This window comes from Epinephelus fuscoguttatus, linkage group LG10 (assembly GCF_011397635.1).
Source record: "Epinephelus fuscoguttatus linkage group LG10, E.fuscoguttatus.final_Chr_v1".
NCBI lineage: Eukaryota > Metazoa > Chordata > Actinopteri > Perciformes > Serranidae > Epinephelus > Epinephelus fuscoguttatus.
In genome coordinates, this window is record NC_064761.1 from 38229523 (window position 1) to 38251954 (window position 22432).

General features: G+C 41.4%; 1 protein-coding gene across 1 annotated transcript in view; it reads right to left on the reverse strand.

Annotated features, from left to right (window-relative positions):
- Positions 1 to 17842: 17842 nt before the first annotated feature.
- The window catches only part of gabrb3 (gamma-aminobutyric acid type A receptor subunit beta3), a 57112-nt gene continuing 52522 nt past the window's right edge, over positions 17843 to 22432 (reverse strand). The window contains 1 exon segment of the mRNA XM_049587747.1: positions 17843 to 21857. Within this exon segment, the coding sequence (XP_049443704.1) occupies positions 21522 to 21857 (336 nt within the window). The 3' untranslated portion in view covers positions 17843 to 21521.

Sequence of the window (22432 nt, forward strand, 5' to 3'; positions counted from 1 at the left end):
GGCTGCCGTCTATGGGAGGCCTGTGGAGCCATAAATCATTGCCCTCACGCACAGCATTGTAATTTAGCACATACACCAAGCACACTGTAAAATCCCACATGCACTCTTTCATACTTACTCTCCTAAATACAATACAAATCTTTCTGTGGAAGCAAAATTCTCTTAAAGGGTCATTACACCCTCTCTCCCAGCATATTTAAAGGACAACTTCTGTATTTTTCAACCTGGGCCCTATTTCCCCATGTGTATGTGTGCGTATGATTCATAGGTACAACTCGTTTTAAAATTAGTTCAGTATTGAGGGAAGCAGATACAACCGGAGCCGCGAAATGAGCTACGGTAACGGTAACGGGGGCAAATGCGTCCCGTGTAAGTTTGCGCATTAAAAGTGCTTTTTTTTCACCACTGACCGGTTCAGATCGCTAGTGCTATGAGTGGAGTCAGCACAGTCAGTCAAAATCAAAAATTAAATAACGTACGTAATATATTTCAGGGCACTACACACACAAAAATCTTAGGCAATAAAAAAAGGTGCAAGATCAAAATACAGAATACCAGACAGGGACATGCTTCAGCTAAAGAGCCATCATCAGCGTGACACAACAATATTGGATGACAAATTATATACACCTATATACATCACCTGTGTGTATATAATTTGCCATTCACTACTGTTGTGTCACGCTGATGATGGTTCTTTAGCTGAAACACGTCCGTATCTGTGTTTTTGTCCGTATTAAATAAGTGAATTCTACTATGAGTGCCACTGTTCTGTCTTTTTGGTGTACACCTTTACCTCTCATGCACTGTTTCTGTCTGTTCTGATCAAAGCAGTAGCCCCCTCTTCTCTCTGCATGCAGCTATTATAATGTAGCTTGCGGTCACTTAAATATGGCTGTAACAAGCTACAAATGGCACACGCTAGCCTTAGTGCTAGTGCAGCCAACGTTTTAAATACAGCCTCCTAAATCTGCATTTACAGACGATTTTGAATGATTTTCCACTCGTTCAAACTTTGGCTTAACAAATTAATCGTAATGGCGAGGGTACAAGTGTACAGTCTAGGAGGATGCTCTGCTCCCTTCAGTTTTCAGCCGGGCCTCTGGAACATACAAAAGTCCTCTATGGAACGCCGAATGAACCAAAACGTCTAATTCGACGTCAAATTTGTACCTTTTAAAATGACAGAAAATGCCGCGTTAAAACGTCAGTTTTTAACGTCTTAAGATGTTTGGTCCGTTGCTATTGGTTGGCATCAACAAACCCACCCCCTTTTGATGTAAGGCTTCCATGCTCCACCTCCTTTTGACATAGCGGCTGCGTTGGGCTGTACGTTTGTCTTCGTTGTGGTCATGTGGTCTCTTGGTAGAGGGTACATTTTGCTGACGTGTCTTATGATTAGTATTTGGGACAGTCCATTTCTATGAGGGTCGTGTGCCGGTAATTTTGAACTCTGGTGGCTGAGGAGAGCAAGGAATGGCGTCCAGAAACTTTGTCAACAACTGTGGTTGTACATTTACTGAATGTATCTAACTTTTATCATCAGATGACCAACAACTGGATTCTATACAGCCTGTTATAACCAGGTAGGCTATCAGTTAGGTCTCCCCCTCAGAAATAGACAAAGAGGTGGCACCCAGTTAAACTGACGTTTTAACACAGCATTTTCTGACGTCTTAAGACGGACATCAAATTAGACGTTTTAGTCCATTCGGCGTTCCATAGACCTCTGCTGCCCGAGGACCTCAAAGTACATCCTGGCGTGTATGGCACTAAGAGGTCGGAGATGTACCTGGGAGAGAGACCATGAATGGCGTTAAAGGTAATCAGTAGAATCTTAAAATCTATTCTAAAGCATACTGGGAGCCACTTCAACAGCATAACAGAATTCCTGGAATTCAGTAATGGCTTTTGGTTTTGGTGTGCCACACCTACCAATTTTTCACCATACTTAAACTCTGGTACAGACAGCAGAGAGAATATGGATGTGTATATTTTTAATGCATCGTTTCTCTGAGGTGAGTGCAGCAAGTTACCCATATACCCAGCACTGTTTAGAAGTATGTGTAGTGGAGCCTACATAATGCAGTGAAATTATAATAAAACTCATTTTACAGGACATTTATTGGCATAAAGTCATTAATTAATGTCTCAGTTATGAGCAAAAGGGCATATCCTGCATTTATTTTCCTCCCTGTGCTCTCCTCTTCTCTATTCCTCTTCTTCTTCTATCAAGTTAATTCCTGTTAGGTGAGCTGAGGGAACAGGGGAAGAGACAATATTTTATTTTCTGACATACCTCTCAGAAAAACGAACTCTGGGCCACTTAACATAGTATATTCTCTGTGCTGTGTTGTGTCATGTGATGTGGAGAGCCTGCACAAGCCAAAGCATGGCCGGATGAGTAGGGATATTAAAGGGCAAAGTGTCACACTGAGGAGAGTCCTGGCCCTCGGGGTGTCTAGTAATCCTTATTACTCAATGCATACCATGAGCCCAGCTTACATGTGATGGCAGGATAGAGATTCAGATGCAAATGCGTGGTGTAAAGAATGTAAACATGTTGAACAAGCACACAAAGGATTACAGAAAATTTAACTTGCATGACATTATGTTTTATCTTCAATATTTTATCAGATCCATGTGTGGAAAAACTGCAATACTCAGCATTCGCCAGTTGCTGATTTGTGAAGGCAATCATTCAGACACCAGTGACACTCTCCTCTACTCAGGGACATGGAGGCTGGAGGTTGGGCCTGAGGGAGACGTAGCTTTGTACTGCAAGTCCTTCGTGTGGAGAGTCATGGAACAAGTGCTGCAGCATAGAGAAATAGTGGAAAAACAGCAACCACGAGTATCTCTATTCCCCCACAGGAGACTTGTGTTAGAGTTCCCTCGCCCCTCTAACATCACGCTCTTGGCTCTGCTGTTGGTGCTGCCTCAGAGGGAACACTGTGCTACTGATACAGTAACCTCTGTAAAGGCTGGGTTTGACTGGGACACATCTCAGAGGAGAGGGAAGGAGAAAAGAAAGCTCTGCCAATAGCAGACCTCTCAGTAAGCTGTCATAAACAAGTTGTAATTTCATTAAAGGGTTTTGTGTCTTCATATCCAGCTGATCAGGCAGTTCATGTTCAGGTGGCATTAACGTTCTCCCAGAGAGGAGCAGGACCTGTGTAAGTGCACTGGAGTCTTAAATTTTTGGCGACTATAGCAGTGATTTCCAATCTTTCTGGCTCGTAACTTCCTCAAGGGATGTCTCACACTGTACGTAGAGCATCTCCCCCTCAGATTTATCTTGCAGCTAACAGATTAATATATTTATATAGCATGTTATAATGTTAAACATACGTGTAGAGGGCACAGTGATTTAGCGTAGGTTAGCTAGCTCACGTTAGCTAGCTCTCTACAAATTAAGTGGGTTATTTTTATGAATAGGTCAATTTGTCTTGGGTTATGATATTTTAGACCCATGTTAATGTGTATTTTCAAACATAATTTAAGTTTTGAAAAAAAAAAAAAAAATCACATCCTGTGTAGTAAATTCACCTTAATGCCCTCAGACTGGTGTTACAAAGCACGCCTTAGCGCCCTACTGTTGGTTGCTGCTTGTTTCTGCCTGTGACATTAGCCCCTTTTACACTGCCAGATTTTTGGCGAACATTGGGCCGTTTTGCCGGCAAGCTGCGAGCGTTTGGACACACAGAGCCAGACTGGCGAGTTGATCCGAGGTGCCCAATTTTCCACCTCGTAGAGTAGACATATTGGTGGAACCCTTTTAGTTTAAAAAGACTGAGGCGGCCTTCCGCCACGTGAGAGGCTGTTGATGACTTGTGGGAGGAGCTGCTGATGATGCCATACGTGCGACCCACTGGCGGTGGATAAACAGGAAACAGCTGATAGCAGGAATTAGCGAGCAGCTAGTAGCAAGAGGGAAACACAAACCTGACAGACACTGTAAAGATGAGCAACTGGGGAGACAAGGAATTGTGCGCCCTCCTTGCCCTCACAAACGAAGAGGCCATTAACCGTCAGATGATGGGAACGGTGAAGAACGGGTCGACTTATGAGAGAACTGCCGAAGGACTGACCAGCCGCGGCTTCCCTCCCACGTCACTGGTTACGTCACATGCTGAGCTACACGTTTTGTTACTTGCTCACGCCCCCCATTGCCCCGAAAAAGACGCATTCTGTATAAACAAAAGTAGGTAGGTGGCATTTTGCTGCACTCCCCGATTTTGTTTTCATACTGCCAATGCTGAAAAAGACTGATTGGGCTTTCCTGCAAATTTGCACAATTCCTATCTTAAAAGGGGCTTTTGTGTTTGGGTAGACTGTAAAACTGAATTGCCCTTCTGCAATAAATAAAGTTGTCTGAACTGGCCTGAACTGAACTGGAACCCCTGTTGAAGACCCATGATCGAGAGTTTATGCCCAGAAAAAGTTGTAAGCATGTAGTGCTTTGTTTCGACAAGACAAAAAGATCAAGATCACTACATTACTGTACTATAACTTTAAAATGAAAGCACCATTTAAAGCTTGAAACAGCATTAACAGACTTGTATCCACACTGGGCAGAGGAAACAACTAAAATCCAACACCGACATATTTTCATCCTTTAAAGGCAGTTTGTGATCTTGGGATAGAGCCTGACCAGATGATTCCCCCTGTTTCTAGGCTTTGTGCTGAGCTAAGCTAGCTGGCTACTGTCAGTAAATTCATATTACCGTCTCGTCATCTACTGTAAATCTCCGCAAGAAAGCATGTGAGTGCATTTCCCAAATTGTCTGACTTCTCCTAAGTTGATACGTCTAACTTGTTGGCAAACAGTTGCTCATTTATAAATCCGTCTGACAGGAACAACATAAGCATTCATTTGGAGTCATTGAAGGCTAATATTATATCACCTTTTAGCTATTTTTTGATCCCCACCAAGAAAAATATCTGGTTCTTAGCAGCTTCTGTCTGTCTGTGTGGTTGATGCTGAGCAGGTGGTCTGTAGTCAGTTCAGATATGTCCAAAAACCAGATGCCTTCTGAATCTGTTAGCAAAGATGGGGAGATCATGTGAGAATAAATGAAAGCAGTATAGTAAGCCTGATGAACTGAGGGGAAATGCAGAGTTGAGTAATACCTCTCCATGGGTTCGTCACTGAGCAATCCGTTTCAAATTACAAGTCGTAGTTAACAGACTGTTAATATAAAAGCGTTGATTATAGCAGTTGTCTTTTATACTTTACAACTGTAACACAGTCCATGCCATTGTCATTATTTAGCAAGTGGCCAGGTATCTTGCTTTAAAAAGACACTCATTCCTGTATGATTATTTACACCAAGTGACAGTTTCAGTAAATTAACTGAACACTCACTAAAAACAAAAACACAGCTCACTCTTCTTGCTCCACATTCAAGTCTCTACCTGATAACTGACATGTAAATTCTCTTCGTAGACTTGTACAAAGTGAGTCCCGAGGCCAGTGGTGCTGCAGGAGAGGTGCGTGCTTGCAGTATGAGGGCAGAGAAATCAGGTGAACACAGCATATGTGCAGTTAGCTCATTAATTTAAAGGGTTTCTGGGCGTCCCGCCAGCTCAGATGAAGTATGCCAAGGTAGCGGAGCATCATAGAGCTAATGTTATTTAGAGATGTTACAATGATCTATAGTATGCTTCATTACATGCAGGGTTAAGGGTGAGTGCTGTACGGGGACGATTGTTGCTGACACTTGAAGGGTGGTAGGGCGGTCCAGGGGTTTGAAATCATTGTGTTACTTGGGGACTGTTTCAGAGAGCAGGGTACCCAAAGGCCACCAGAGGTTCTCTGCACCCTGGGGTTCAGTTGGCTGCAATCTGCAACCTCAACACCAACTGCCACTAAATCCTAGATCCTAAATCAGAGGTAGCTCCATTCAGTTTGGCTGAAGACAGCTCCATTGCTAGAATATCCAGTACTGTAGCCATCCACTGCTGCACTGGGAAAGCATAAGAATGTTGCCATCTCTAAGCGAGCACCTTTTTTGCTGCAGTACAACCTGCCAGTCAGGGACGCTGCTGATTGTCATATGAAGTGAAATCTGTATTTATTTGCTGAAACAAGTTTGTTAAGAAGGTCCTAAGCTGCTAAGCTAATGTAAGATAAGCATTAGCTCGCTAACTAATATTAGCCTCAACTTACCATTCTTCTTCAACTTCATGTCGTACAAAGTTTGAAGTTGCTTTGTCTCTGTCTGTAATTTTTAACCTGCATGTTTTGCATACTGAAATTCTCTTTTGCTGACCCTTATATAGTTTTATAATATAGTAGAGTTATATTTAGCATCATTTTTTCCTGCCTGGTGCTCAGTAACGTAACATTCGTTCTTCAAGGTTTTCTCCTGTGACTTCATTGGATGCTGTTGGACTAGTCTGAGTGGGCATAAGTTCGCTGCATAGATCAGCCTCTCATTGGGCGGAACGAGCCACCCGCTGACGTCCCGCCCTACCACCTCCGGTTGTCAGTCAACAAACATCCTTTACTAACTTTTGCGGTCTTTGATCTTGCGGGGATGCCGGGATGTCCTGTAGGCAATATTTTTGCAAGCGCACCGTTGCTGTGGCACCGCCCAGAACGACTGTGATTGGTTGAAAGAAATAAAAAAAGCCGGTCGTTTTTTTTCTCCAATCTTAAAGGGAGAGTCGGCGCAGCCAGACCTTTCTTTTCTTGAGAAAGGTCTGGTGAGTGAGACTACTGTTGGACTGGTTCAGACAAGGTGGAGCAGGGGAATTAAGCATCAACTTGGCTGAAGGGCGTTCATGTGACTTGATTCAGGGAATGAACCAGAATGAAAAGATTTGTGGCACACTTTTTTAAATAACATACTTTCTAATCTCGGTTTGAGGGAAGGCATCACGTATTTTCAAGTCAAAAAGCTCACGTTGAAGTGAAGTCACGAGTCACTGATGTTTAAGTCCAAGTCGAGTTGCAAGTCCTGTTTGAGTTTGATTAGTTGAGTCTAAAGTCATCAAATTTGTGACTCAAGTCTGACTTGAGTCTAAGTCACATGACTAGAGTCCACACCTCTGGAAGGAATAATGGGGTAATAATGTTGATTTATGAAATTAAATTATTTATACAATAATTTATCTTAAAATCATGATATACTGTATTTATGTACAACACATTTACACTACACCACAATAGTACTTATGATGAATAGTAACTTGTGTTTTAGTTTCTCCATCAGGTGCCTGTGTTTTCACCCTGGACCCACACACAGGAAACAACCACCTCACTCTTTACATGTGAACATTGTTAGACGTCTTTTTCACACATGCTCAGCAACATTTTGACAGACTATATTTCAATGTAGTGAACACACACACACACACACACGCACACACATAGAAGTGTAAGACCTGGGCATTACTGCTGATTGTAATAATGACTGTATATCGTTACTCTGAGGCGATAGAAAGGATGCATTGAAAAGCTGAGACGTTGTGCCGACCAGAGACTGCTGACGGTGCGCGGTCCAAAAAGGTTCCACTCTGAGATGTTTAATCAATTGTAAAGAAAAAAAGGGGGAAAGCAGCTCAACAGCAGCGGGCCGGAGGGGTGATGGGTTCCTTTATAAAGATACTTTCACATGAAACTGAGCGATAATATTATATTGGAAAAATAATGTGATCATTTTACAAGAACACCACTTTTTATTTCGTGTCAGTTACAAACCAATTTAAATTCCACAATGTGTGATTATGTTTCCTCATCACTGAATCGTGTGTGAAGTGTATTAAAAATATCTGCAACCACAGTCCACTTCCTCTGTTGGTTACTGACCTCGAACTAATGGTGAGTTTTCTGGAGCGCACCAACTGCTTACCAAGCCCTTTCCAACTGCATGCATGAAACTGAAGGGGACTTGAAAGCTATTGTTTTTGTGCTCTGACTGCAGACAGTTCAGGTAAAATAACTCAGTCTTTACTAGTCAAAAAGTAGGTTCAGTACACAGAGGGACAATCAGTGGAGGCAAACAAATCCAACAGGCATGAGGCAGAGTCAATCAACAGGCTAAATTCAAAAAAACAAGAAAAGGACAATGGGGAAATAAAAGACTGGAACGACACACAAGGAGGTGAGACGAACTGGCACTGAGAGAAAACAAGACACATATTAAATACTCTGATGAGGGGAAGGATAATGAGACACAGGTGAGGCTAATCAGGGCGGGACAGACAATCAGACACAGGTGAAGTCATCAAAAGGATGGAGAACACACAGGGGCAGGAAGTGAAGTGATCTGAAACAAGTAGAGATGTGAGTTTCAAAGTAAAACAGGAAACAACATGACTGAACGAAATAAAAAACATAACGTATGAAACCTGAGCTGTGACAAATAATAATAATACATTTATTTGACCTTTAACAGAAATATAATCCACAAAATGATTCACACAAAATAAAACAAATAAAACAAACAAACAAAACATGCAATCAATAAAAACAAAGGCAATACAACAATAAAAACAAAAGAAATAAAATGAAAGTAAAAGACCATAAAACATAGAGCAAACACAGGCTACTGTGGACCCAAACACAATACATGACTCATGGTATCACTCCTGTACTGTACGTACATTTCACAAAACTCCAGTAAAACATGTCACTTTGCATGATTTGATCTAGTAGGAGAATGTAGAGATTAAACAGAAGAGGCCCAAGAACCAGTCCTTGGGGGACTCCTCTCAATATTTATATTTGTTTTGACAGAAACCTTTCAGTTTTGTGTAAATAGGAGTTGTGCTGAACACACAAGAACTGAGCCTGTATTTTAATGAATCAAAGTCATTCAAGCCCTTAACAAGAGCAGTCTCTGTACTGCGGTCAAAATGGAGATGAAATAATATTCCACCCAATCACCAGATGTTGCCATCGTTGCTTGTTGAAGTTCTGAGACAAGTTCCATGTCAAGTTCTCTTCTTTCAAGATACACTTCCATTTTCACAGGAAATTTAACGTTTATATACAGTCTCTTTCAAAATAAATGCACTACATCAATACAACGCTGCTTTTTTTCCTTCAACAACAAACACACATGGTTGTGTTCAGGAGAAAAAAAACAGGGTTTGGCTTTAGAATCTTGCAGGACGCGAACACCGCTCTCTTGGGAGAAAGTTGGTGTTTGTTGGACCCATCCACTACCCCTCTCGCCCACCCCACTTGGACTATCACCACCTTCACTTTTGTCCTTGTTCCACGTTTCCCCCAGATGCCACCAGATGCTGTTAAACTATAACGGCAACAGGCCTCATATCCATGTTATAGTTAGGAAAAGATTATGTCAGGGTTTAAGATCAACACTTTTGGTAGCACAATCACAGCTGGAGAAGCCGTCGGTGTCTTTGGATAAAACAACAGCTTTTTGTGTCACTATTCCTGCTGGTAAAAGTGGCTAAAAACCTGCTGGGAAAACAGTGACAGGGTCATCAATACATAATACAGGTTTTGTTGTTTGTTGGTCTCTGACAGTGGTCTGCAGCTTGGCAGGTATCACTCCCCGGTGTCACATCTTCCACCCTCTCCACCTCCAGATGACAAAATCACTTTAGGAACAGTTCTTCCTTATTTTAGATATGTCTTTTTAAAGCGAATAAGAGATTGAGAGAGGTGAAATGAGATAAGAGACCCATCAGTGCAGGGTTCATGTAATTAATCCAAATACTAATTCTAAAATGTATGTGACCACAGTAGATTTGTGACCACGTATGATTTGATTTCACCCTGATTCATCTCTGTGGTGCTAAAATATTCATGCACACAGTCTATAGATCAAAGTTAGAGACGTGTCTGATGAAGGGAGGGTTACAAACTGAGTTCATGGTTTTGGTTTTCAGGAAAAACACAATGAGAGATGATTTTCCTTCACCCAGCCACCACAGAGAGGCCAGCAGATATCAAATAAATTATTTTGTAGTATATCACTGCTCATATGACACATTTATTAGAATAAAATTAAATCTGAACGGTTCCAGCTCTCCATGCATCTATAACAATGGACTATATATCTACAAATGCTGCAGAGCCATCTGGAGCCAGTGCAGTCCAGCTGGTGAGCAGCACTGCTCTCCAACAGCCAGCTGAGGTGTGCTAATGAAATAATAAAAGTGATGAGTTCAGGTGGTAAGCTGTAACCAGCGTGGCAGTGAAACTGTGAACCCGCTGTACATTTGTCTGAATAATTTATTCTCTCGTCAGTTTAATGGTGTTCCTGGTAATGAGGGGGCGGAGCTGCACATCTGTATGGGTCATTAGCATAAGTCATATAAAGACATAAATGGATTTCATTCAAAGTCATAGTAAGATTTTGACTGTTGTGGGGTTTTTTTCAATCAGAGATGATTGGACATTTTTTAGCCTTGCATTGCTTTGCTTGACTTTGCTGTCTTTTCTTCCACATAAAGGTGCATTAAAGGGGCACTCCACTTATTCAGTGTTGCTCTTTCATACAGTCAGAGGGACTCACAACTGACAGATGGAAAAAGAGTTAAAAAGATCCAGAGGAATGCTGAATTTTAGTCTGTAATTTGGTTCAAGCTTCAAAAATCCTGGGACTGTATTCACAAAGCTTTCTAGTACAAAGAGTTGCATCTAGTGATGAATACTCTAAAAAGACTCAGTGGGTTATTCACAAATATCTATAGCCTTTAAAAGAGCTCCTAAAGTGAAAAACTGTTAGGAGCAGGGAGAAGGCTTAAGCCTGATCACACAGAAAGCAGCTGGAGGTATCTTTTTGTAATAGCTTTTAATAAGAAAGAAACTTTTTTCTTGTTTTGTGACACGACTTGTGTTTCTGCACTTTAGATGGCTGTGGTTTGTGCCAGCTGCTCCGAACTCCTCGAATTGAAAAAACTTCAACTCAGAGTGGAAAAGTGCCCCAAGAAATCTCTTTTTCTGTCATCTTTTTCCCCATTGTCCAATCAGATGATTTGAGAAGCATGCCTTCTGTGGTGGTCACGGCAACAAGTTTACAGTTGGTAAACAATGGAGGAGAAACTGGTGGTAGCGGTTGCTGGATACCCAGAGCGATAAGGTCCAACAATAGACGGCAAGTTGTCAAACTGCAACCAAGTCATCTTAAAATATGCCTGAACACAGCCATCATGGAGACGAAGCTCCTGGACCAACTCGTGATCCAGCCTCTTTTTCAGGGTCTCAAGTACCCACACAGATCTCTGTTTCCCTGTGACCAGCAAACTATTTACTGACAGCCTCTCACCCTCATTTCATCTCCACTGGGTGTCGACACCTTGTAGGCTCACAAAAGTGTGTGTCCATGACAACCAATCACACGTGTTAAAAGAACTCATCATATCTGACAACGGGGTCGACCACTCCTCCTCACTAAGGTCAAAGTTTCTGTCCCTTCCTTGCTCAGAGTTGCTCTGAGAACTTTCTTAGATCACTCCCACGCTGGGACTCCCTACTAAAAAATTTTAAGCTAAGTAAATGAATGGGATTGACTCATACTAATAGTAAAAATAAAGCAAATAAACCATAATGACAAAAACAATAAACTGAGGTAAATCAAAACAGCATTAACATGACATGTAAGTAAACTGTCCACTCACAGTGTCAAAACAGTGTTCATGTAACAGTGTCCATATAAATATTTACCTCGGCTGCGCCATCGTCACATCCAGTGAGTTACTAACTTAAAAATAATTACTAAGTACATCTAAATAAGGAGATTTCTGAATATAAGTAAGGAGTATTTAAAAAAAAGTGAACATTTTTCAAAATACCAGCTTACTTATCTCAAAATAAAGATATTTCTCACATAATTGAGAAACTGACCACTGTTAAATGTCCACTCACAGTCCATAAAAGATAAAAGTCAAAATAGTGTCCATGTAATAGTGCTCATATACATTTTCCTCAGTCCCTACAGTGATGATGATGGTTATTAATTTACAACCTATTAAGGTATCAAATTTATAAAACCAGTCCATGAGACAGTTTCATCACAAATCTCCTAGCAACAGTAGCTGGCGTGATGGACACTGTAGAAAAAAATGTCTAAATATATAACAGCCAGGCACAAACAGAGCTGGATATGTACACACTGTTACTACTGACTGGGAGAGTTCAAACTGCTCTGAGGTAACTGATATTTATGTGTGTTAAACAAAGTATAGAAGTCAACAGGCTGATAAAATATTTTTGAAATATTTGGAAAGTTTTACTTCATATTTTTTGAACAAGTTGTATTTTTTTGTTTCTAAAAAAAACTCTCCATCAGTGGACATGCAGAGCTGTGCAGCTGGTGATGTCATACATCTTCCCTGAGCGCTCACACTTCGTTGGTGATGAAGAGCTTCCTTGATGAACTTGGAGATCCAATTTGTGTTGGCAACCATTGGCCCCTGGCTATTGGTCCAGCTGCTCCTGGGGGGATCCAGCTGCTGTTGTTGCTCCCACCTCCAGTTTTAATATCGCTCATTTAGATTAATGATGCTGCGTGAATGTACAGATATTCAAACTGCCTGTCTCATTATGCCCAGAAATGTATTATTGCCTCACTTTAATTACCTTTCTCATCGTCTCAGGCTTGTTTGCTTTATTGCTTTTATTGCACACACGTGCCCTGAGGTTCGTTAGGAGAGCCTCTGAAGACGTTGAGGTGAGAAACAAACAGAGAAAATATTTGTTTTCATTCCAACAAGAATTCCCTTATCTATAGTGTATATTGGTATGTCATGGTTAAAAATACCTAACTGTAAATGAGAGTGTAATTTATTTCCGACAAAACTATCTGATCTTAGATTTACATGCCAATTACTGAAGTCTGTAATGCCTGTTTTTTTACAAGTGACACTCTCTTGCCCTCCCATCTGACGGCTTCCCTGTAAAAACCCTAATTATACAGTCAGATCCTTAAAGCAGTGTTTTTTGAGGACGGTTTACGGTCCAGCATCCTGAGGGATTTCTCTGGGGACACTTTCTTCTGAACACTCTGCATGTCTGCTTTGATGTGGCAACTTTACTGCAGTTCCATTCTCATCATGTAGTAATTGGTTGATATTTTTTTCTGGCTTGTTCCGCACTTTAAAATCATAGTTTGAACCAAAAGCTTCAGAGATTTGTTTGGCAGCGTGCAGTCGGTCCAAATTTTTAAGATGAGAAAGTGGCCACTTTTTGGACACGAGCTGTGTTGCTCTCATTTCAACTCAGAAATGTCAACCCAAGGTTCTGGCATAAAAAAAATCATGTTTTGGCTTAAAATACCTGGTTTTGGTGGCACAATCCTGGCAGGAAACAGCGATGTTGCCTTTTGTGGCACTATCCCAGCTGAAAACACAGTGAATGGTCGCCAAAAAACACCCATGTTTGGGGGCTAAAAAGCAGCTGGAAAAGTCTAGATGTCTCGCTATAGGTGTCACGCCATCCATCGTTCCCTTCACCCTTCTATGACAAAGACCACTCATATACTACGTCACTGGATAGGTTGATATGATAAATATGAAATGTACAAAATGCCAACATTTCCTTTTTGTGACTGGGCTGAACCAGGAGAGTAGAGGTTGTCATAGCCACAATGCGATGGCTAATAAATTTTATTTACTTATTTATTTAACTCCTATTTACCCAGGAAGTCCCATTGACATTGAACATCTCTTTCACAAGAAAGCCCTGGCCAAGGTAGCAGCCAATCACACACATTATAATACATGTGGTTTGTAAATGAGATGCTCCACAATCACACACAGGTGTGATGTTTTAAAGTCCATACACTTTTGGACACTCAAGATCTTGTTCATAGAATATTTATGTGCCACTTTTGATTTATACGGCACAGATCTCACACATCAGCCCCTTTTACACTGCCTGTTCCAGGCGGGAATATCGCACCATTATGCAGCCTTGCCATGCTGTACGTAAGATACGATCATGGGATGGGGGGGACAGAGTTGTCACAAGGGAGGTCGTAACAGTGCTGAAACAGTGTCTGAATAAAAGGACAGCTGGCAGGACGGGACCATGGACGGGATGGGTGCAACATTTTGATGACATGTAATGTGTGTGGCCCACCTCAAGAGATTTAAAGTAGCTGATAGTAGTTAGCAGCTAACTCAAAGAGGAACAACAGCAGACGAAAATGTCCACAAACTGGGAGAACAACCAGGTACAGGAGCTCAGGGAACGAGCTCAGCTGCTGTATAACAGTGACAGTAAATGATTGCGATCGCCATGTTAATACCTTAGTCATGCTAGAGGTCACCACACCTCTTTTGATTCCACGATGCCGACATGCTGTCTACAATCACACACACACCATGAACACAGGATAGAACACAGACAAACTGACGAGGAACAAAGGGAAACACACAGGTATATATACACAGAAAACTAATAACAAGAACGAGACACAGCTGGAACAGGTGGACACAAGAAAAAGGCGGGAAATGTGGATTGGCATACAACAAGAGTGTGGAGGGGAACTCTAGGGAGGAGCAAACAAGACTAATACACAAGAAGTGTGAAGGTAAGACTGTGGGAACAGGGAAGGACTAACGGGACTGAAGGAAGACAGGAGTGATAGAAAACAGGTGGGAAAACACACAAAGACAGAACGTAAAACCAGACACGACACATGAGGAGAGAATCTACAAAATAAAACAGGAAGCGTCATGACCATTTCCAAAGTCACATAGTTCTGATTCAACGTATCCTCATGCAATGGTTTGTATGATACAAAATGTCTGCAAAAACTACACTGCCAACATGTACATGCTATTGGGCTACTGATCTCAGGCTTTCCACATGGCTGCAGAGATTTGGTCCCGTCCAGCCGAAAGAGCATTTAACAATCAGTGACACTGGCCAAACAGCCACTGATGTTGGGCGATAAAGCCTGACTCAGTTTACGTTACAGGAGCCGGCTGCATGCACTTTATGTGGAAACAGGAAATGGCCTTCCCCAAACTGTTAACACAAAGTCAGAGGTGCACTATTATCTAAAATATGATTGTATATTGTAGTATTAAGAAAAACAGGAGGCTGCTACGTGTACAATATCCCTGTTTCATTCAACTGTTATTAGTCATTACATCCAGGAACTGTTCCAGCGGGCTGATTAATCTCATCCGTCACCAGAACAAAGGCATTTAATCAGAGTGCAGAAGACCGGAGGTTGCAGAATTCAGATTTCATGGTAATGTAAGAGCAGGAGAGAGGGAGTGAAAGAAAATGTGCTGCTGGTGTGTCACATCATCATAATGTAAAGCACAAAGAGAAACACACACCTGCTTTTCATTTATCTGAAGTGTGCCACTATAAATCAGCTGTAATTTGAATTATTGCAGCTCCAGCATATCACGCAGACTAATTCTCCGAGCCATTCATCCCACACTACAACAATCCCAACATTAACAAGAGAGGGGGGCGGGGGTGAGGAACAAACAGGCGTAGCGGCAGAAATGAGATTAGAATGACGGACGATTGTTGGAATATAACGCAGCAGAAATACTCGCGGTTTATGAAAATTATTCCAGCGTTGCTCATTTAAGAGCTGCTGTGCTGTGACCTCACTGGTGTCGGTACACACACAATAAAACAGGGATCATATCTCTGTTATGGCTGTTCCAGTCTGGTTTCTGCTGACGAAGTCCCACAAGAAAATTGCCTCTTCTGGCTGGCTCATGATATCCACTGCTGCGGAAGATATAATTTATGCTTTGACTTTATTATGCTGTAACAGTAAATATACAGGATGGAAGAAAGGTGGGGACCAACTCTGGGAATGATTTTTGGGTTGTGAAGGATTGCTTACATGCACCATGCTTGCAGTGTTTGTTGGTCTGTTGGCTTGTTGGTCCACCACTTTAGTCCAGACTGAAATATCTTGATAACTGTTTGATGATTTGCCATCATTTTTTAAAGATATTTTTGAGGGGCCTTTTTGTCTTTATTTGATAGGACAGATATAGCATGAAAGGGTGAGAGAAAGGGGGAGTGATATGCAGCAAAGGGCCGTGGATTGAAATTGAACCTGCAGCCGCTGCAGCAAGGACACAGCTTTAAGACTTTATGACCTTACGACTTTATTGTGCATAAAAAATTGAGAAAAAAAGAGGCAATTGTGATCAATCTGATCCATCGTGTTCTGTGGTGCCCTTTGACCCAATGCGTCATTGAGGGCCACATTGGCACAGGTCATACGATAGAGGCAGACGAGAAGACGCTGCTTGGCCCTGTGAAGAGAATATATTCATATAAAAAAATGCCCAGATGGAACTGTTGATATTTTTGAAATTTTTGTACCATCCCAGAACTTCAAGCCTGAAATATCGCCTCAGCAGAAAGCATTTAGCAGCGAACCCTGAGGTTGAAGCTAGCACAACCTCCAATGCTGGCACTAGCAGCCAGCCTCGCATTCAGACACAAACTGAGTACATCTACCTGTGACTGCAGACCAGTTTCAGTGGCAGAGGACAGGACAATTGTGTCCATAATTCAGCAGCTTTAATACTTTCACAGCAAAAATTGATTAATTAATCACAGAGCATGTAATTAGATTAATGTTTTAATTGCTTGACAGCCTTAATATCAATATCCTTCCCTCCCTCTTCCCTCTGCCCATGAGAACTGAGCAAACACCACTCAGTGATGGAGACCATGAAATACAGGCCAAAGCTCTGTAAGACATCTAGTAAGTGGACCTCAAGTGAAGATTTTTTTTTAAAAATTAGAATAATACATAATATAAAAATATTAACAAGGTCCGGAATGAAGCCATCAAGCTCAACATTTCTTTAAGTTTCAAAATCATGAAAAAACTCTACTTTGAAATGATTTGTTTAAACAGTACATGAATATTAATAAAGGATTTATTCATGTGTGTATGTTCATATCATTATATACAATTACAGCTATACTATACTGTGTATAGCAGTGGTTCTCAAATCGTGTGCCATGATGCCGATCCAGGTGTGCCATAGGATTGTGTGATCACCACACATTGCAATATTCAACTGAGCCTATACAAAAAGTTATGAATGAATTTTTATTTGATTCTATCAGTGTGTTATGCAAACCTTTACCTTAATAAAGAGGCAAACTCAAAAAATGTAATTTGATTTAAAAAAAATCAACACTTGTTGTCATTAATTATCGCATTATCTTACATTATTTTCCATTTAAATAGATGTGTTATTGGTGCTTTGATGTGATATTAAAATGTTTAAAATAAATCCTTGAATAATTTTATTAATATATTTATGAGTAATAGTTGCTTGTCAATTATTATTTAGAGTTAGTAAATAAAAACAAATATTTAATTTGTGATAAGAGTGATAACACGTTACAGAGGCTATTGTGCACAGATATAAATACAGGTGAGCCTTGAGATTTTGGCCCTTTGGTGAGCCTTGGGCAAAAACAGTTTAGAAACCACTGGTGTATAGCAAAGCTACATGTTTTTATACCACTTACTGATGCTTCATGGTAGAAGTTGTAGCTTTTGACAAATGCATTCAGTCACAGATGTCCTTATATCTGCTTACAGCTACATTATAATGTGTTATAATGTGTGAGTGGTTTAGAGTTGACTCACTGCTGACCCATTACGTCCCCTTATGTGACACCCAGCAGACATGTACATCTGCTGAGCAAAGCCAGACTTTGTTGGCAATTACCGAACCCTCTAAAAGACCATTTTAAAAGAAACATGTAGGAAATTCAAGGCAGTAAAAAACATCAAGCTCTGTGCATTAGTTGTGTGTTTCTGTTTGATTTGTAACAGGATGTTGAGCTCCTTCAGGCGGCTGCACACGCGAGTCGTTGAGCTGAGTGGACTTCTGACAGGTGGTGTCACTCCTACGCGCTGCGAGTCGCTCAACCAGGCAGTGCAGATGGTGCGTTGCGAGCTGTGTACGCCAACAGTTGTTGCTGTGGAGATACTACATACCCCCCCAGTACCTCCTTTACTTATAGTATTGCACATGATCCACTTACTTCTTTAGGAAAGAATGGAAATAATCACAAGCTGTGATATTGTGTTTTATATTTACAACACAAATAGGAAATGTTGTGCAAAGACTAACAAACAAAAACAGCGAGGCCAGAAATCACTGAGCAAAACACTGCTGACAACAAAGGCATGTAATTAACGTGAACTGAAGAAAATGTGCAGTAACAGTATGTACATTAAACTTCATGGAGGATCAAGAAATCTGACATGAGATCTCTGCACTCAGTCTCCAATACAACCTGCAGTCTGAAAGAAAAAAAAGAGTCGCCATGTGAATTAAGCTGTATTAAATATGGGTTTCACAAATCAGTAAAATATTGTGACAGCGATCCTCAAAGCACAGTAACAGGAAATTAAATAGTGTAAACTGATCAGATATTGTTCGTGCTTACTGTAAAAGCCTGGGAACCTTTTTTTCAACTGTCAAGCCACATATAAACCATCCACTTCTTCCTGATTACTTAAAAGCAATGGCAGATGGTAAAGAAATAATTGCAAATGTTCAGAAATAGTTTCATATTTTGGGAAATACTCTCAGTCACTTTCTTGCCAAGAGTATGATGAAGAAATTGACACCACTCTTGTGTCTGTACCCTACAGGAAGCTACAACCAGCAGCTTGTTAGCTTAGCTTATCTTATCTTAAAGACTGGACACAGAGGGAAACTGTTAGCAGGGCCGCCCCAGACCAAGAATTTTCCTGGTCGACCAACAGTTGTCATTTAGGGCCATCAGTCGACTAGTCTCCTGCATGTTTACGATATTGATTTAATTATTAAATGATATGTTTTGGTGGTTTGAGTTGAAGGTGTGAGAAAGAATAGTATCAGTAACATTGTTAACACTGTGCTACATTACAGAGAAATACAAACCGTACTAATGAACCTTCATTAATATAGGCCTATATTTTATCTCCAAGTGCACGTCACACACTGAGCGAGCCGCCTGTTAATGACGCTGTGGGCTAATGGACATGTAGCTACTTCCATGTTTCAGATGATACGTCATGTTTGTAGTCGACCAGTGAAGATGAGTTTACATATCACCTTGGGTTTGTCCTTCACCTTCTCAAAATGATCCCACACTTTGGATTTCCTGCCCGACATGTTCTTAACTAGCCTGTGGAATAACCGCAGGTACCAGCCCTGGAAATGAACCTGACTCTGGTCTGACTGCTGAGTGTGGACACTTCCTGTGTCTGTCCTTTCAAATTAAATTCACGTTTCACAGTTTTTTTTTTTTTGTTTTTTTTTTTGCTACTGCGACTAAGCAATCAATGAAATCTTGCTGACTAATAACCTTTCTGGTCCACTAACAACTTTTAGGGGGCAGCCCTGCTAATTAGCATGTAAATTCTTGTTTGTTTATACAGAAATGTTAAAAGGGACAAGTTGTGGAAATCACAGTGCTTGGCCAAAAAATAGTTACAGGACATTTTGCATTTATGTTCATGTAAAGAGATGATGGATTAAATAAGCACATTCCCCTATTTACAGTCTCTATGCTAAGCTAAGCTAACTGACGGAGAGGCACGGATCATCTCATCTAAATCTTAGCAAAAAAGCAGATAAGCATATTTTCCAAAACTGTCAAATATTCCTTTCAGTAATGGCAGTGAATGACAGAATGACAGCTTTATAAAATGCTGGTATGATTTCCTTCAGCCTCTCTTGCTCATAAACCTGGGCTCTGAAATCAAAGCTACTTTTTGACGTTCTTACACAGTGTTAAACTCCGTTATTCATCGGAGCGAGGTCACAGCAGTCCCAGTGTCCACCTCAACACAACCGGTGAACAGTCGCTGGCATCAGCGTCAAAGGAGAATGAAGGACTTGTTCAACGTTTTAGAAAGTATGTTGAGCTGTTTCCCCCTGCTTCTGGTCTTTATGCTAAGCTAAGCTAAGTGGCTGCTGGCTGTAGCTTCATGTTTAGCATATGTGCGTGACAGTGGTGTGAAATCTTCTCATCTGAAAGCTGTTTCCCACCAGTGTGATGCAAAAATGTGGTGCAGGAATATGGAAAATTCACATGATGAATATTTCACACCGGGTGGGCTAGTGTGAATTATCCATGTTGCCTTGACTTTTTTTGTCTTCATAAGATAGGACAAATTGACTGTGAAAGAGGGGGAGACAGGGGGCAACATGCAGAACCCAGAATCCACAGCCACTGCAGCAAGGACATCCAGGTGAGAGAGAATGTCTAAGGGGCTAACTTCAAGCACACAATACATTTGATAATGCTAATGCTAGCTGTTCTGTGACATGCATATAGCGTTGGCAAGCTGTTGAGTGATCTAAAGCTATATATCGTCCTTTATTTAGTTGTTGAGGTAGTCGTGGTGTTTGTTGTACAATGTTAGGTGTTGAGAGGCCAAACTGATAAGACGTTCCCCTATTTTGGCAACAAGCTAGCTACGACCTGGAGGTATGACATCAGTTGGAATAAAAGATTTAATCGACCAAATGTGTATTTCCACAGGCAGAAATCAGGGCCCCAGGAACACCTCTCAGCCTTGCTTCCAATTTCTACCAGTGGCCACTTCTGGTATTGCAACGAAAAAAATCCCTGTGGCCCTAATAGCATTTTTCTCATAGACCACGATTATAAAAGAAACTGTAGACAGGACACCTTGAACTGCAAACAAGGTCAGTTATGACTATTAGTTATGAATATTTGAGCCACGGAAGTTTTATAGTTGTAAATTTTGAAAAATCTGTGATGTCATCATGTAAGGTCTATGAGCCAAGAGGGAACGTCGCTGCACATATTTAGTGGTCTGGTACCTCAGAAGTAAACCCAGGAGCTAAAAGTTTCACTGGACTAAACAGGCGCCATCTTGGGGTCCAGTATCTATAGGTATTATTATTTATCTATGGTGGAAATCGAGGCCCTGTTCTACAGGGGTGTGCAACCATTCATGAGACCCCACAAACTCTCAAATTTCTGTGCAAATGTTTCAGATGAAAATCCATGCTTGGTGTGAAACAGCTCTGACTCTCGGCAAGAAATGGAAAAGGTGTATTTCTCAAAAGATTGAACAGTTCCTTTAAATCTGGCTTCTCTGCAAATGATTTCAAACTCTGTCCTGTCTGGAGTCTGTTTATATGATCATATTCGTCCATGTGCAGATCGACAGACAACTGTAATAACAGTATGAATCTTCGTCAGCTGTCTCCTCGTTAGCATTAAGTTGCATCACAGCGACCACATTTTATACTGACATTATGGGTACAGTCGACCTAAAGCAGTGTAAATGCTCTTTGATACACAACACCACAAAGAGTCTGTGGCTCGACCCATGAGATATAATGTCCCAGCTCTTCACAAGTCTCAGTGCTCTGAACATCTTTGTAAAATACATGTCCTGCAGACTCCTTGTGTCTGAGTCACAGTTCAAAGTCTGCTCACGCTATGATAAAAAAAAGTTCATTGGGTTTTCACCGTATAATGTTCTTCACATAAAGAAGTCAGAAATGACACAGAGACAGAAATGGGTTTAAAAAACATCAGTGCGTTAGTTGACGTAGTAAAGCCAGTAGATGATGTTGAAGAGGGAGAAGCTGAAGGGGAATATTATCCGTGACCATCTGTCGATGGCGTTCACATCGGTGAGGTCCGGGATTTTGATTTTGAGCTGCGAGGATCGTCTCCGCAGCCGAGTTTTCTTTAGATGTGCGTTCCTGTCCAGGCTGGAGCGCGGCCCGCTTGGCTTCCTGTACTGGACCCCCGAGTTGTCGTACACCATGGAGGAGGAGTTGTGGGTCTCGCTCACAGTGGTTGTGATCTCATTCCCTCCCACCTCGTTGTGGATCTCCAAGGTTGTCAGCAAAATGTTCCCCTGGGAGTCGACCTAGGCACAACAGACAGGAGCGGTGTTAAAAATGGGCTGTGAGCTGCGGCACTGGTGACTGATGACACTTGTGCAGCGTGCATCAGGCCCCGGGGCCGCCGTCTTCCAGCAGGCTGACAGATTACAGCCTGGGAAACAGAGAGCGGCCTTCAGAACCAGGTTTCCAGTCCCAAAGTTAAATCACTTCTCACAAATCAGCTCAAGGTTGGACTGGATGGCTCTAATACTAATGTCATGACAGCTCCTGCTCCCCACACAAAAACACACACGGAAACACTCATAAATCATTCACACCAACTGTGTGGCGAAAATAGAAGCACAATATGAACACAGTCATATAACAATGTGGTTACAAGACATGAGAGGAAGTGACAAGGTGAATATTTATTTTCTCAGTCTGTCAACTTTAGTGTGAACTAGTAACAGACACTGGACAGCTGGTGAACTGTAGGGCCTGGACATCATCACATATATACAGTGTTTCATGTAACTATAACACAGACTCTGTCTACATGTGTGTCCTTTGCATATCAGGAGAACCTTTCATCTGATCTACTTTACACGTGGCGGGTGTA